The sequence below is a fragment of the Lutra lutra genome, chromosome 7 (genome assembly GCF_902655055.1).
Source record: "Lutra lutra chromosome 7, mLutLut1.2, whole genome shotgun sequence".
NCBI lineage: Eukaryota > Metazoa > Chordata > Mammalia > Carnivora > Mustelidae > Lutra > Lutra lutra.
This window is the reverse complement of record NC_062284.1, coordinates 62395746-62412000: the sequence shown is the minus strand read 5'-3', so window position 1 is coordinate 62412000 and position 16255 is coordinate 62395746. Positions and strand designations below refer to the sequence as shown.

Sequence of the window (16255 nt, the reverse complement as noted above, 5' to 3'; positions counted from 1 at the left end):
TAAGAGAAGAAAAAAATATAAAGAATATTCTGTCTCTTTAAATTCCCTCTACCATCACTGCAGAGAAAGTCACTTTAGTCCATAGGGGTTGAAACAATGGCCAATATCTCTGTCAGCCCTCCAGTAAACTGCCAGGTAGAGCTAAACCCACAACCATGACTTTTGAGGACATCATCTCTATTACCCATCATGGCACCAGCAAGCCACACCGGAATTATGGGCAGCCACCCCCATAGCTACCTGCTATAGGGCTGGGAGTTAGAAGGTGGTAGTCACAACACAAAAAGCCAAAATTCATTGAAACTTACCAGCCTCTTTCTTTGGTAAGCACTCCTGTGGATGCTGTAAGTGTTCACCTAGATTTCAAGTCCCAAAATAGTTGCTTCAGACAGTTCTTGCCAGATCAATAGTTGTATTGGTAGAAGAAACAATTCCCAGAGCTCGGAGCTTGATACTCTACCATGTTCTAGAATATCTCCCCACAACTTTTTTTTTAAAGCTACAGGAGCCTTTTTTTTTTTTTAAAGCACTCTAAGAATCATCATTTATTCCTGTATCTTTTAACAGTGTGCTACTGTAGAATTGTGGTCAGCACATCTGTCAGCTGAAATAAACTGTTTTCAACTTCATAAACAAATAGTTCTCTTAGAAATATCTTTTATACATGTGTCGTTAAGCACTGTTATATGTGCATTAGAGTGAGGTGACCACATCCTCACTGAAATAACACTGAAGAATCCTTGTTTGTGCAAGCCAAATCTTATATGAAATCTTATTAGAACAGCAAAACAAGTAATAGCATTGTGGCTCAGTTTTAAGCCTGGGTGCTGGAGAGAGAAGTACACCACCTTAGCCTTTTTTGATACTTGTTCTCCTCTACCTCAATCAAAATAAATACCACACTAACGCAGTGTTTCTCGGACTTTATCTTCCTCTTCCCTTTCACTGATTGCTTTAAAAAAAAAAAATCTGGATGATAAAGACTGGTAAGAAGTACAATAAACAAGTTACATTGTACTCATTATGAATATCATAAATGAATTACCTGAATTAGTTACTTTTATAAGAAAACAGCATGAGCTTAAACACATGATTCTAGGGGCACCTGGGTGGCTCAGTGGGTTAAGCCGCTGCCTTCGGCTCAGGTCATGATCTCAGGGTCCTGGGATCGAGTCCCACATCGGGCTCTCTGCTCAGCAGGGAGACTACTTCCCTCTCTCTCTCTCTCTCTGCCTGCCTCTCTGTCTACTAGTGATCTCTCTCTGTCAAATAAATAAAATCTTTAAAAAAAAAAACCCACATGATTCTATATGATAAAGTAATGTCATATTGTTGGGTCCCCTAATAATGGGTCCATGGTCAAAGGAGGGAGACTGATACAAAGCAAAGGTCAAGCAAAGCTTTATTTTGCACCAAGCATCAAGAATCAAACCGACCGTCAAACAGATTGGTCGGGGCTGCCCCTTACAGAGAGGACAAGCCCTCCCTGCCTCACAGATTAACTTTTATAGAGCAAAGACCATGTGGTTGACCCTGGCCACACACAGGTGGCGAATGAGATTGTAACACACAGAGAAAGCTGCAGTCATGCTAGGTCACACACGGGTGGCCAATTGAACTACAATTTACCCTATAGTAGACATTTGAACTAGCCTATCGCCTTGGTCAGAATTGGCACCCAAAAGGTGGGGCCCACACTCCTTGGTAGCTAGGGAGACAGTGTGCGCACTCTACTGATTCGATGTCTCCCCCTGACCCAACTCATCCCTGCACTCGGGCTGTTATCTCTACCTGAACTGACCCACCCTTGTATTTGGGCTTTGTTACCTGGGACTGGTTTCCCAGACTTGCTTTTAAGTAAGTTCCCCTGCTGGGGTAGTGTCAGTTTAAGTTTTACTGCATAAACAACAAAATGGCTGTTAAACTGAGGTGGTGCTGCTCTGGCTAAATAGGCTCTTACAATATAACATTAACAGTTCACACTTACCTTGCTATAATATGATGTAAGTTATTCAAATAACATAAATTCATGAGCTGCACACCAACAATGTAATGCCCCTGGATGGAGAAATTATATTCATGTCCGCCTTAGCCATTGGCGTGTGAATATTTCATATTTGAATCACAGTGTATCATGTCTTAAAAATAATAGGCCGGAATTACTACTGATGCTGTTATGTATCCTTGACATTCAGGTGGCATCACACTACCACCCATAGCAAACCAGATTAATAGCAATGACATGAAATTAGCAGTAATTTGTAATTAAAAGGCAAGAATCTCAGTCTGAAAATCAAAGCCTAGTCAAGACTTTATTGATGATGCATGGTAATAGAGCATCTTGTTTTGCAAATGGCAGGAATTCCAAAGCTCAGTTAGGAGTTCTGTAATATTAAGTAAGCATTGTACAGCAGCCAGACTTCTTAATAAATTTAATTAGAGCTCTCAGAAAACACAAAGAACTCTTAAATTTTGTTTCAAGGATACCAGTTAATAATTCTAATGAACTGCCTTGGCGTACAAAGTGACTATTGTAGTCCTTAGTCATATGTTAAATAACTTGCTGTCATTTGAAGGAGCAAAGAAAGGGATTGCAGTTGATTATAATTTTGAGGGTTTGAAGAGCCCTTATGTGGCCTCTGAGAATCACTGATCTCCAAAATGATTAGGGAAATTATCCCATTCTGTTACAACCATTGCTTTGAGCCCTGAAGCCAGGGACTTTAATGGGCCCAGCAGGGGCTTGGGCAGCCCATACTCCCACCTCTTGTGCTAGATAGAATTGATCTTGGTTTTAGTTCCCTTGCTGTTTGTCCCATGCAGATTAGGTTCAACCACCTAAAGAAATGGCTGAGCCATTCACCTCTCAGCCCTTAAAACATGAGCTAGGTGGTTTCAGAAATTGCATCCAGCTCCAAATGCAGTGATTCTCCTAATCTTAGGGCTGTATTGCTATCACAGAATCCCAGTGAATAGGTGAATCCCAGTGTTAAGGAGTATCACTGTTGGCTCCTAGAAGGATCTGAGGAGAGTGTTAGTCACTAATCACAGTGAAGATCCCTCTGGATGATACTACATACTGGTTTTAAGTAAAGTGAAAATAAATCTTATGATCTCTTCCAGTTCTTTGTCACCATCAGTTTCCATTAAGACTGAGCCATTTCTACTGTAGGAGGGTAAGCTGCCCAGTTACTATACTTTAGGTATCACCCCTTTTTTCCTCTCTAGGATATTAGTGATAGGACTCGGCCATCCTGCACTAAGTGAAAGATTTTGGCTTTATCCAAAAAGAGCTAAAATTGTGTTCTTCCCTCTGGAAGTGAAAATAGTCTCCTCACCTCCCGGAGACAGGAGTGGAATACCTGTGCACGGAGTCCTTCTGCTCCTATGTAGACAGTAGTGGTTTTATTATCTTACCTGAGAAATGAGGGATCAGAGAATAAACTGTTAATGCTTTATTGGAGATGGAGGTTCTTTTGGTGTTCTTTATTCTGACCCCATTTTAAGCCTCACTGGATCTCAGCTTACCGGTTGCATTTATTTATTACTCCCCAAATAAAGGAATTCTTGATGTTTCTAATATGTCCATTAGAAGGCAGAGATAGGAGTGTAGAAAGCTTTTTTTTTTTTTTTAAAGATAGCATTATCGCTTTAATTCAGAGAGTGATACCCCTCTTTGAGGGGCATTACAGCAAGGCTCTAGCATCTTCTGTGTAAAATGATAGATCTCAGCGTACTGCTTGGTTCAAGCAAGTCAGCTCTGTCACTTTTTCCTTCCTACGGACTTGCTTTGTTTCCCAGATAGTGTGTGAACTCTAATACTACAGTCTTATTTTAACCCTAAAGATCTCAATACTTAAACAAAATGGACAGGAAAATGTATCTGAACCCTTACTGCACATTTGTGATAAAAAAAAAATTTTTTTTTTACACTTAACCAGTTCATATTGCTCTAATACTGAGGACGTAAGCTTGACGAAACCAATCCAGAGGAGGGAGTTGACTATAATTGGTCATGTCAGCTGAATACTAGATTCTATAAAAAGTATCTCAGTCTCAAGGCATATTTAATTGCCAAACTATGGGAATTATCAGGACACTGTATTTTTAATAATAAGTTTTTTTACTATGGATTAATCAGGAGATTTTTTTTGTTATGTCTTTATTAAAGAGGAATCATATAATTAAATGTTTTCTTGTGTTTTGGGGCACCTGGGTGGCTCAGTCCGCTAGGCATCCAGCTCTTGATTTTAGCTCAGGTCATGATCTCAGGGTTTTGAGACGGGTCCCTACATTGGGCTCTGCACTAGGCATGGAACCTGCTCTTCACCCTGGGCATAGAGCCTGTGTGGGATTCTCTCTTTCTCTCTCCCTCTCTAAACGAATGAGTGAATGAACATTTTCTTGTGTATTTAAGAACTTTCTTTTCTGCAAAGCAGCCAATAATGAACTCAATTCATTGCTAACTGAATATATCATGCTTTTATTGTTTCTCCCCCATACTAAATGTTTTCTTCCCCTTGAGGTGCCCACGGTCTACAGATGATGAGCGAAAGCACCCTGTCCTTTGTCTTTTCTGTGGAGCCATACTGTGTTCTCAGAACATTTGCTGCCAAGAAATTGTGAATGGGGAAGAGGTTGGAGCTTGCATTTTTCATGCACTTCACTGTGGAGCTGGAGTCTGCATTTTCCTAAAGTGAGTAGTGAGTGTTCTGGATGCTTCATAATGAATTTACGGAATCTGGATCCAATCTGGAGGCTATTATGGTAGAACAGTGTGTTGGTAGGAAATGGTCTATCAGAAGTTAATAGACCTGTTATTCACATGAAATTGCACTTGAGAAGATATTACAGAATATTACAAAATAAGTTTGAAAAAAGGATTCTGTTCACATTCAATTGTTTGTGGTATATTGTAAGCATGATAGAGTTTGCATTGATTACTCTGGTGTTGTATAACACTCAGGTGTGGTGAAAGGGCTTAGAGTCCTCACACTTATATTTTAAAAGTACCTATGCAAAGTTGTCCTTTGAATATATTCATTTTCTTCATTTCCACTATCAGGCAACCATTGTTTTCCCTGTTCTCTCACCAAAAGGCTGAAAGTGGAACAATAGTTAACTTAATGTTTATGAAAGAACAGTACAGGTTCCCTGAGAGAAATAAAATTCAAAGTGGAGATGGGTGCTTTTTCTTTCCATTCTCGCTATGTAATGTAGTTTCTGTTTATGTAAGCCCAAATATCTAACTATGGAATATGTAATTATTGCGTGTAGGCATCTGTTGGAACAGCGGGAATGAATTCTTAGAAGCCACACCCAAACACCTATTTTCTTCTTTTAGGAAACTTACAGCATGTAAACCCACTACCTATTCCATCTATTTATTTTATGTCACTCTTTGGTACTTATCCCTTCTGTACACGTGCATACAGACATTCTTTTTATATCTTCCTGTCTAGGCTGTAACAGGCACAAGTAACTTCACAGTGGCACAGTAGTTCTTTATAATTTGCACTGTTGGAGGCTGGTTCTAACTGGAAATGGCTTGACACTTCCCTAGCTGACCTTCTTTCTGGCCCAAAGTTATCAGAACAAGAGATGTTCTGTCCTTCTGTTAAGCTCCCCATTCTAGGTTGTAGGTCCAGAAACAACCCTGGACATCATTTTCCAGGGTATCTGTGGCTCAAGTAGAACAGCTTCCTTCCTCTCTTCAATACATTCAGTCAGTATTAATGGTCCCAATTCCCTAAATCCACTGATCCTTTCCCATACTTAAGTAAAAATTGCAGTGTTCACTGTCTTTTATTTAAACAAAACACAGTTTAGTCTGTTGGTCTATGTTTACTCTCTTTATACTGAATTCCTAAGATATTGGCCGTGTCTTTTCTCTAGATTAACTTTGATTTAGTGCCTATCATTTGCATACCTGCAGTTAATAACATTTCCAATTGGTTGTTTTTTCCTTCAGAATCCGAGAATGCAGAGTAGTCCTGGTTGAAGGTAAAGCCAGAGGCTGTGCCTATCCAGCCCCTTACTTGGATGAATATGGAGAAACAGACCCTGGCCTGAAGTAAGATTGGTTTATTTATTTTTCATTTTAGTCCCATTATTGGACATGGACAGTAACAGTTCTTTAAACACAGAAACTAATGCTAAATATTGAGAGATATTTTAAAATAAGTACAAATTAAAAATACTAAGTATGATACCATCCTAAATGTAGCACATAATTTTGAACAGCTTTGTGCTTCTCCAGAATGTGAGGGTAATCCTCCTCTAAAATTAAAGATGTAGCCATCCTAATGTTTGAATATTATGTTGTTTTTAATCAACCTTTGTTCAGAATTACTTAGAAGGTCTAAGTATGGAGGTAGTCTTTGGATTAAGGGAGAAAATAGCTGAATGGTGAAAGTAGTTATTGACTGAGGATAAGATCTGAGTTGTTCCAGAAAGGTAAGAAGTAGCAAGATTTTTTACTTCATTAGGCAATTTGAAAATACCCAACCAACTGAGGCACTTGAGTGCCTCCAGACTGAGGATCTCACAGTTCTCCATAATTGCAACAGCCAAACTTTAGTCATTTGAGATTAGCTGTGTTATGGACTATACTGCCTTAGAATTGATGTGGAATAGTTTTGTTTAAATATTTGCTAATCACCAGCAAATTTGTTATGTCATAAAGACAACAATAAGCAAATATTTCTGAGCAGCAGAATGTCATTTGAGGACTTAGTGTTATACTTCGGACTTAATCTCTCCTATATACAAAGACTAGAAATCAAAGCTAAGTAAACTGTATGAGGCCAAAAAGCCATTAAGGCCCCATTAGACTACCCAGAAAAGGAATAGAGCTGCTTCATGTTATAAACCTTACATTTAAATGGGGTCTCATGGGGCGCCTGGGTGGCTCAGTGGGTTAAAGCCTCTGCCTTCGGCTCAGGTCGTGATCTCAGGGCCCTGGGATCGAGCCCCGCATCAGGCTCTCTGCTCGCAGGAGCCTGCTTCCCCCTCTCTCTCTCCCTGCCTGCCTCTCTGCCCACTTCTGGTCTCTGTCAAATAAATAAATAAAATCTTTAAAAAAATAAAAAAATAAAATAAATGGGGTCTCATAATGCCTGTGATATACTTTGCCTCTTTTCTGAATAATCAAGGAGTAAATTTCTGCTTCATCGGCTAAGTGATCTGTTAAGTTTGTGGTGATTAGGGGTGAAGGGAGAATATCCCTTTTAAAACTCTGTCCTTGTGATTCCTCCCAGTTCTAAGAACATCTCAAGAGTGTGAACTAATTTAGGCAGTAAAGATGTGGCAGTTATTTGATTTGAACTTACATGTTGTTTGTTTGTTTGTTTTTTCCCTGAAGGAGGGGCAACCCCCTTCATTTATCTCGTGAGCGATATCGGAAGCTCCATTTGGTGTGGCAACAACACTGCATTATAGAAGAGATTGCTAGGAGCCAGGAAACTAATCAGATGTTATTTGGATTCAACTGGCAATTATTGTGAGCTTCAACCTTGCCTTGGGACAATCACAAATGAAGAACAGTAATGACGACCGACCGATTCAAAATTACGGAGATCTTTCTGAGGGCTAGGGAAGGGTTGGCGGATCTTTGCTCCATGTCCAGATTCACATACGTCAATACAATATTCCTTAACGGAGTATTGCTTTCAATTAGTGAAAATATGCTTAAGGAGAAAAAAGACATTGATTAATCTGTTTTATGTTCTAGAACACTAAAAAATGCTTCTTTACCCCAAGTGTCTGATTCTGCTATTTCCAGAAAACTCATTTCCCTTCATAATCTGTCCCACTTCTTTTCATTTCATTCACTTGGTAAATGAAGTCACATTAAGCAGTTGTGGACATTTATTTATGTTGGCTAACTCTTCTGCAGTTTTGTGTTGGTATTTCCCGCACATACCCAGGTTTAGTTTAGCTGACATTGAAGCACTAACAGGATTCTAATCTGTGGTCGTCTTCCATGCAGCTAAAGAGGAATTGCAGAAACCATTCAGTATACTTCAACTGAGAAATTTTCCGAAAGAGTAAATTTTTTTTAATTACTTCTCTTTTAAGGAAATACCCCTAATGTGCCGCTTACTGTTTCAGCCAGAAATCAAACAACTCTTTCTGTGGGCTGAGTTGCCATTTTTAAGGCAAATGTCTGCTAATGTGGAAAAGCTTTTTGCCCATTGTAGACCTCAAGAATAGGATAAGATAGGTTAATGTATACATTATCCTATCCCTTATGGGCCAAAGAAACTGTAGTTCTCACCTCTTACCACAAATAGCTTTGTTGAATTTTGAAATTATACTTTCTATTTTCCAGAGGCAAATTTCTAAAATGAGTTCCCTTATCTCTTGTTTGTGGCACCATCCTATTTGACTCTTAAGAACCTGATACAGTTCTGATGTAAACTATCTCTAGAACGAGGATAAGAAAATTCCCCCGTGAATGGAGCATGGCAGCTGTCGATAAGAACAATCAGATTGAAGCCAACTCTGTCATCTTCTGTGTCTTTATAAAAGACAAATCCTTCCGTTGTTACCTGTGTGCAACCTTTTCATAAACTCTGGTTTTATGACTAGTACCGACAACCAAAAAAGCCATGTGATCAGTGGTCATGTGTCCTGTTATAATATGCTGTGGTTGAGCCATCGTGTTTATAGATAATAGAGCTCTCCCGAATCTGTGTGTAGACTTCCTGGTTTTTGGCTTTAAGTTTTTATATCGAGAACTTGTGATCTAAACAGCAGACAGAAGATAAATTGAAATCTTCCACTTTAGCTTCTTGTGTCTCTGGAATAATGTCAAGAATTTGAAAGATGCATTCAAAGACCATCTGATTTTGCCTTTGGTGACTACCATCGTATATGTGTGTAAATGTTTTCCTGTCTTCTTTTTGCTCAGCAAAGGCAAACAAATAAAAATATATTTGCAAAGTGATGATGCACATCTGGGGTTAGATTTTTTTGGTGGTGTTGTGTAAAGTAAAGATGGGCTTTGCAGTAAAGGATTGGCATGAACGGGTATCAGAATCATAATCATGATTTTATACTTGAATAATTATTATTCGGAAGGTATCAGGAAACAAGATACAATTCCACTGAACTATTTGTAACAAGTGATGAGTGAGGATCCGAAAATTCAGTATTCTGCTTGTCCAGTTTGTCAGTATGATTAAATGATTAGAACATCTCCCTTTATTTCTGATATAATTTGGGGGTGGTGGTGGGTGGTCTGACTGGAAAATCTGAGCCAGAATAGGCAACAGAAGATGCTGACTTCTGCCCTGATTGGCCCCATTTAGCAAAGATAAACTGACTTTTTATTTCTAGTCTTTTTATATTCACTTCATAAACCCTTTGGTTAAGCTCTTAAGCTGCCAGAGGGACTACCCTGTCCTGGCCAGTCAGACCTTCACTGCCAAAGAACCCATTTCATATTGAGTTCCACTCTTGAGATTGATTCATACCCCTGCACTGGAGATGATTATGTGTCTTAGTGCTGTCCCCAGCCCTAGGGATTTCTAATTATATTCAAATATCATAGTGGTTTGCCTTCATCATTGCAAACAATTTAATTATGCTTACGGAGTTTACTTGCAAATGAGCAAAAAGTCACTTTATTTTCATTAGTGTAGAATGTGGAGGAACCAGTTCAACAGGATGGCTCCAAAACTGTGTTTTTCTAATGTTTTTGGTGAGGGGCTGACAGGAATTTTAATGATAGAGTGAAGAAAAGCATATATCTGTATAATTAATTTATTTTGCTGGTGTATGGGCTGTGAGTTCACCTGTTAGTGGTCATTTGTCATTTCATAACAACTATGCATTTGGTTCACTGTGATGATGATCTATATCTAGTGACTGCAACATGTTTATACCACTGATTCAATTGCCATCCATGATGAAGTTATACAAATAATGCATATATTGATATCTTTTATTGCAAAATGTAAATTTAAAACTTGTATAATGTTCTTGTGCTTTTTGAAATAAAATATCTTATATGTGTATATTTACAAAGAAAAAAGGGACTTCTCATGTCTGGGGATTTGGGTTTGAAGTATAAAAATCTGTACCTAGAAAGGAGCTCTAATTAAATGTTACCTCTGCCAGCCCAGACAAATTCTTTAAAACACATAGGTATTGGGACACCTGGGTGGCTCAGTCGGTTAAGCATCTGACTTTGGCTCAGGTCATGATCCCTGGGTCCTGGGATGGAGCCCTGTATCGGGGTCCTTGCTCAGTGGAGAGCCTGCTTCTCCCTCCCCCTCTGCCTGCTGCTCCCCCTGTTTGTGCTCTCTCTCTGACAAATAAATAAATAAAAATCTTAAAAAATAAAATAAAAGACACAGGTATTCAGTGTAATGGTCTCCAAACTTTCTGACCATACATTCCATCAGTAAATAATTTTTAAGCATGCACTATACATATATACAAAGAGAATTTTTTATATTCAGTATGGTACTAATGTATTAAGTACATTATAAATGATTGCCCAAAAATGGAGATTTTTAAAAAGCAGCTAAAAAGTAGAATATTTCTATTTAAATATCTTCCAAGTGAATCTATGCATCTCTTTGGGTGTGTCCACACCTATTGTGGACTCCACTGTATAGAGCAGCACTGTCTAGAGAACTCTGCAGTGACAGGAATGTTCTTGATTTGCACTCCAGTATGATAGTTGCTGTCCCTATGCAGCTGTTGAACGTTTTGAAATGTGTCTAGTGCAACTGAGGACCTGGATTTTTTATTTTACTTAATTTTAATTTTAGTAGTTTAATAGTAATTTTAATTACTAGGCGTGTGTGGCTGGTAGCTACTGTATTGGACAGCATAAATCTAATCTAATGGTTCTCAGACTTGACTGTTAGGAGTCACTTAAAAAGCATTAACAAAATAAATTTCCAGATTTCACCCTTGGTCCTGAATCAGAATCTCCTGAGATTGAGCCTTTACAAAACCATTATGATTTCCTTCTGTTTCTAAACCATTACCCTTAAAATTTAGAGCTTTCTTTGTTTTTACCTCAGTGATTTAGTCTACGTGCCAAAGAGCCTCAGAGAGAAAAGCAGATCAAAGAGGGGAAAAGTGCCAAACTTAGATAGTTGTGATATTTCATTTTGACTTTCTATGTAAACTTTCATTTAAGGAAAGGATACCTAGAGTTAAAACAAAAGTCATTGCTTTTGTTTTAAGATTTTACAATATTCTAGGTGAGTAGTAGCTCTGAAGGCAGTGAAGAAAGTGTTTGGTTATGAAAATACAAGGCACTTGGAATTAGGAAGAAGTTACTTTGATGAAGTCTTCTCTGTACTTAGAATAGCTGGCCACTACTAGGAAAAACAAATAAAACCAGGCAGATTTTTACAATTTGCATTAACATTTAAAACTGGAGCACCTGGGTGGCTCAGTCTGTTAAGCATTTGACTCTTGATTTCACCTCAGGGTGTGATCTCAGGATTGTGAAATCAAGCCCTACATTGGACTCCACATTGGGGGTGAAGCCTGCTTAAGATTCTCTCTCCCCCTCACCCTCTGCTCCTCCCCACCCCTGTGAGTGAGTGCTCTCTCTCTCTCTCTTTCTCCCTCCCTTCCTCTTAAAAAAAAATTAAAACTTCAGTACAACAAAGAACTCCATTAATAAAAAGATATCCAGGGCGCCTGGGTGGCTCAGTGGGTTAAGCCGCTGCCTTCGGCTCAGGTCATGATCTCGGGGTCCTGGGATCGAGTCCCGCATCGGGCTCTCTGCTCGGCAGGGAGCCTGCTTCCCTTCCTCTCTCTCTGCCTGCCTCTCTGCCTACTTGTGATCTCTGTCTGTCAAATAAATAAATAAAATCTTTAAAAAAAAAAAAAAAAGATATCCAGAGTTAGGTGGTATGATCATATCAAGTTACAGCTTCTGAATTTCCTCAAAACTCTTCCAGAAAACTGTATGCATTAACCAGGATAACAAAAGAAAAAACCCAAAGTTTAACAAAACAAAGCAGCAGGAAATCTCCCATGAACTCCTGAGTATGGACAGATATATTCAAAGCACCAACAGCAGCAGGGTTGTGCAGTGGAAGTGGTGGAAAGTGAAAGGGGATACCGAGTAAGAGTTGCAGAACTGGGGGCGCCTGGGTGGCTCAGTTGGTTAAGCGTCTGCCTTTGGCTCAGGTAGTGATCCCAGAGTCCTGGGATTGAGCCCCACGTCAGGATCTTTGTTCAGTGGGGGAGCCTGCTTCTCCCTCTCACCCCTGTTCCTGCTATCTTTCTCTCTCAAATTTAAAAAAAAAAAATTATTTTTTTAAAGATTTTATTTATTTATTTGACAGAGAGAGACGCAATGAGAGAGGGAACACAAGTGGGGGAGTGGGAGAGGGAGAAGCAGGCTTCCCGCTGAGCAGGGAGCCCTATGCTGGGCTCAGTCCCAGGACCCTGGGATCATGACCTGAGCTGAAGGCAGACGCCCAATGACTGAGCCACCCAGGCACCCCAAATAGAATGTTTAAAAAAGAAAGAGTTGTAGGACTGAGAAACTGCCAACCACCCCCAAATGGGAAGAAACCAACTCAATAGAAAACCTGGACACTCAGGACTGAGGATTACCAGCAGAGCTGATCAAAGTCTTCACATGCTGTGAGCATAAGTGAAAAACTGCTCAGTCTTAAGAGAAACAAGGTGCTGGCAGTCTAAGTCCTCTACATTCTTATAAATAACCATTAAATACTGCCTTCATTACAGAAAAAGCCTCACCCACCCCATGGAAAACTGCTAAAAACAGAAACCAGATTGAGAATCCAGTAATACTATTACTGGGTAAGAGAGAAAGTTCAAATTGTATGCATGAGTGATATATAACCTATTGTTAAATTCAAAATGGTTGAAAGACCTAAATGTGAGACAGAAATCCATTAAAATCCTAGAGGAGAACAAGACAGCAGCCTCTTTGCCATCGGGTGTAGTGACTTCTCACTAGACACCTCACCAGACGGGAGGAAAACAAAGGCAAAAATGTACCAGGACTTCATCAAGATAGAAAACTGCACAGTGAAGGAAACAATCAACAAAACTAAAGGCAGCTTTTGGAATGGGAGAAGATAATTTGCAAATGACATATCAGTTGAAGGGCTAGTATCCAAAATCTATAAAGAACTTATCAAATTCAGGGACGCCTGGGTGGCTCAGTTGGTTAAGCAGCTGCCTTCGGCTCGGGTCATGATCCCGGCATCCTGGGATCGAGTCCCACATCGGGCTCCTTGCTCTTCGGGGAGCCTGCTTCTCCCTCTGCCTCTGCCTGCCATTCTGTCTGCCTGTGCTCACTCTCTCTCCCTCTCTCTCTCTGACAAATAAATAAATAAAATCTTTAAAAAAAAAAAAAGAACTTATCAAATTCAAAACCCCCAAACCAAATAATCCAGCTAAGAAATGGGCAGACGACCAAAAGACACTTTTCCAAAGAAGACATCCAGATGGTAACAACACATGAAAAGATGCTCAACCTCACTGATCAAGGAAATGGAAATCAAAACCACAACAAGAGACCACCTCACACCAGTCAGAATGGCTAAAATCAACAACACAGGAAGCAGTAGATGCTGGCAAGGGTGCGGAGAAAGGGGAACCCTCCTACACTGTTGGTGAGAATGCAAACTGGTGCAGCCACTCTGGAAATTAGTATGGAGGTTCCTCAAAAAGTTAAAAACAGAACTACCCTATGATCCATCAATGGTAGAGAACAAACAGAGTTGGTGGGAGGGAGGTGGGTGAGGGATAGGTAGATGGGTGATGGGTATTAAGGAGGGCACTTGATATGTTGAGCACTGGGTGTTTTATGTAAGTGATAAATCACTAAATTCTACTCTTGAAACCAATATTACTCTATATGTTAACTAGAATGTAAATAAAAATTTGGAGAAAAAATCTATTAGCAAAATGCTGCATTTAAAGATGTAATTACATGAGAATACTGAGTACTTGACATTAAAAATAGAAGAAGTAAGTCTGAGCTATGAAGCTAAAAACATTTTCTTGACCCATCCCTGTCTATTTGACAAGCACCTCCCCCATCTCATTTAAAAAAGAACATAACTGTGCTGGTTAATTTTATATATTAATTTGGCCTAAGGGATGCCTGGATAGCTGGTACAACATAATTTCTGGGTGTATCTGTGAGGGTATTTCTGGAAAAGATGAGAATTTGATTCAGTAACTGAGCAGAGAGATCGTCCTCACCACAAAGAGATCTGTGGGTGGGCTTCATCAATCCACTGGGGGTCCAAATGGAACCAAAATGTAGAGGAAGGATTATTTCCTTCCCTCTCTGAGCGGGGCTGTCTATCTTCTCCTACTCTCAGATTTTGGAGCTTCTGGATCTCAGACCTTTGGACTCGGACTGAATTATACCACCAACTTTTCCTGGTTCTTTTGCAGACTGCTGGTAGTGGGACTTCTCAGCAACCATAACCACATGAGGCAATTCCTATAATAAATCTCATGTGGGGCGCCTGGGTGGCTCAGTTGGTTAAGCATCTGCCTTTTGACTCAAGTCATGGTCCTAGAGTCCTGGGATGGAGCCCCACATCGAGCTCCCTGCTCAGTGGAGAGTCTGCTCCCCCCCTCTTTTTTTTTTTTTAAGATTTTTATTTATTTATTTGACAGAGAGAAATCACAAGTAGACAGAGAGGCAGGCAGAGAGAGAGGAGGAAGCAGGCTCCCTGCTGAGCAGAAAGCCCGACGCGGGGCTTGAACCCAGGACCTGGGATCATGACCTGAGCCGAAGGCAGCGGCTCAACCCACTGAGCCACCCAGGCGCCCTGCTCCCCCCTCTCTTAACACTCCCCGCTGCTCATGCTCTCACTTCCTCTTTTTCTCTCTCCCTCAAATGAATAAATTAAAAATCTTAAAAGATAAAAAAATGAATCTCTTTGTGTGTGTGTGTGTGTGTGTGTGTGTGTGTGTGTGTGTATTCTGTTGATGGTGTTGAGAGTAATTTTTAAAGGGGCAAAATATTTGGATATTTCTCCAAAGAAGATATGCAAATTTCTAATAAGTACTTGAGAAGATGCTCTATGTCATTAGTCATTAGGGAAATACAAATCAAAACCACAATAAGAAACCACTTCACACCCACTATGATGGTTATTAATAAGATGCACATGTTGGCAATAGGATGTAGAGAAATTGGAACAAATAGAGGCAGACCTCACTTTGTATGGTAATGCAAACTGAAACCAAACAAAACATTCTTAATAATATGGGAAAGAGGGGCGCCTGAGTGGCTCAGTGGGTTAAGCCGCTGCCTTCGGCTCCGGTCATGATCCCAGGTCCTGGGTTCGAGCCCTGCATCGGGCTTTCTGCTCAGCAGGGAGTCTGCTTCCTCCTCTCTCTCTGCCTGCCTCTCTGCCTACTTGTGATTTCTCTCTGTCAAAAAAAAAAAAAAAAAAAAAATCTTTAAAAAAATAATATGGGAAAGATTGTGATTATTCCATGGTCTTTACAAATTGTCGTGGAAACAAACTCTAATAAATGTATAGGGAAATGAAAATAGTGAAACTAACATTTATTGAGCACAGTGTGATTTATAACATTAGAAACATTAAAAATTAAAGTGCTCCATTTATTTTAAGAAACTTAGGAAGAAAAAAACATCAAGAGTGCTTGCCTTCTTTGTGTAATTTATGATACAGAGTGAGTCTCTTTTCTATGCCTTAGCAAATTGTCATTCTTTTAAGTTTGAGTCAGCTTCCAGCATTGTATCCTTTGTGTTTCATATCCTTGTGAAATACTTCCAGGAGTTCCTTTCATGTGAAGTTTTGTGCCAGCATTGTTTTTTCCGGGATGTTAGCCATAACCACTTATTTATTTCAATAAGTGTGTATTCACGAAGTTCCTCTGACTGCGTATCAAGAGTTTCTCAAGCAGAAGCAGTGTCAACAATCCCACAGTGTATATTTCTTCTAGAATAAGCCCTGTATAACTTCTATGACATTTATAGGTGACCCAAATTTCACTTCTGGCATTATCACTTCAGTGTCTTTGGCACTTTTCTCTTTGTTGGCCAATTCCCTCTTTTGCTTATCAATTTTTGTCAAATATCTCATGGGCTTATCACTGGGAGACAAGGAGACAGCACAACTACATGTTTTGCTCCCTGTCCCTGAACTCACCAACAGACTTTGAAAGAAGTGACATAATTGACCTCTGATCGTGACAAGCATTATTTAGTGATGTGCGAAGGGAGCGACTAGCTGCAGAGTTCACA

The 16255-nt window shown here is 39.7% G+C and overlaps 1 protein-coding gene across 1 annotated transcript in view; it reads left to right on the top strand.

Annotated features, from left to right (window-relative positions):
* The window catches only part of UBR1 (ubiquitin protein ligase E3 component n-recognin 1), a 149723-nt gene extending 140881 nt beyond the window's left edge, over positions 1-8842 (top strand). The window contains exons 45-47 of the mRNA XM_047739193.1: positions 4526-4696; positions 5972-6073; positions 7364-8842. Of these exons, the coding sequence (XP_047595149.1) occupies positions 4526-4696; positions 5972-6073; positions 7364-7505 (415 nt within the window). The 3' untranslated portion in view covers positions 7506-8842. The remainder of the gene's footprint in view (positions 1-4525; positions 4697-5971; positions 6074-7363) is intronic.
* The last annotated feature ends 7413 nt before the right edge of the window (positions 8843-16255 follow it).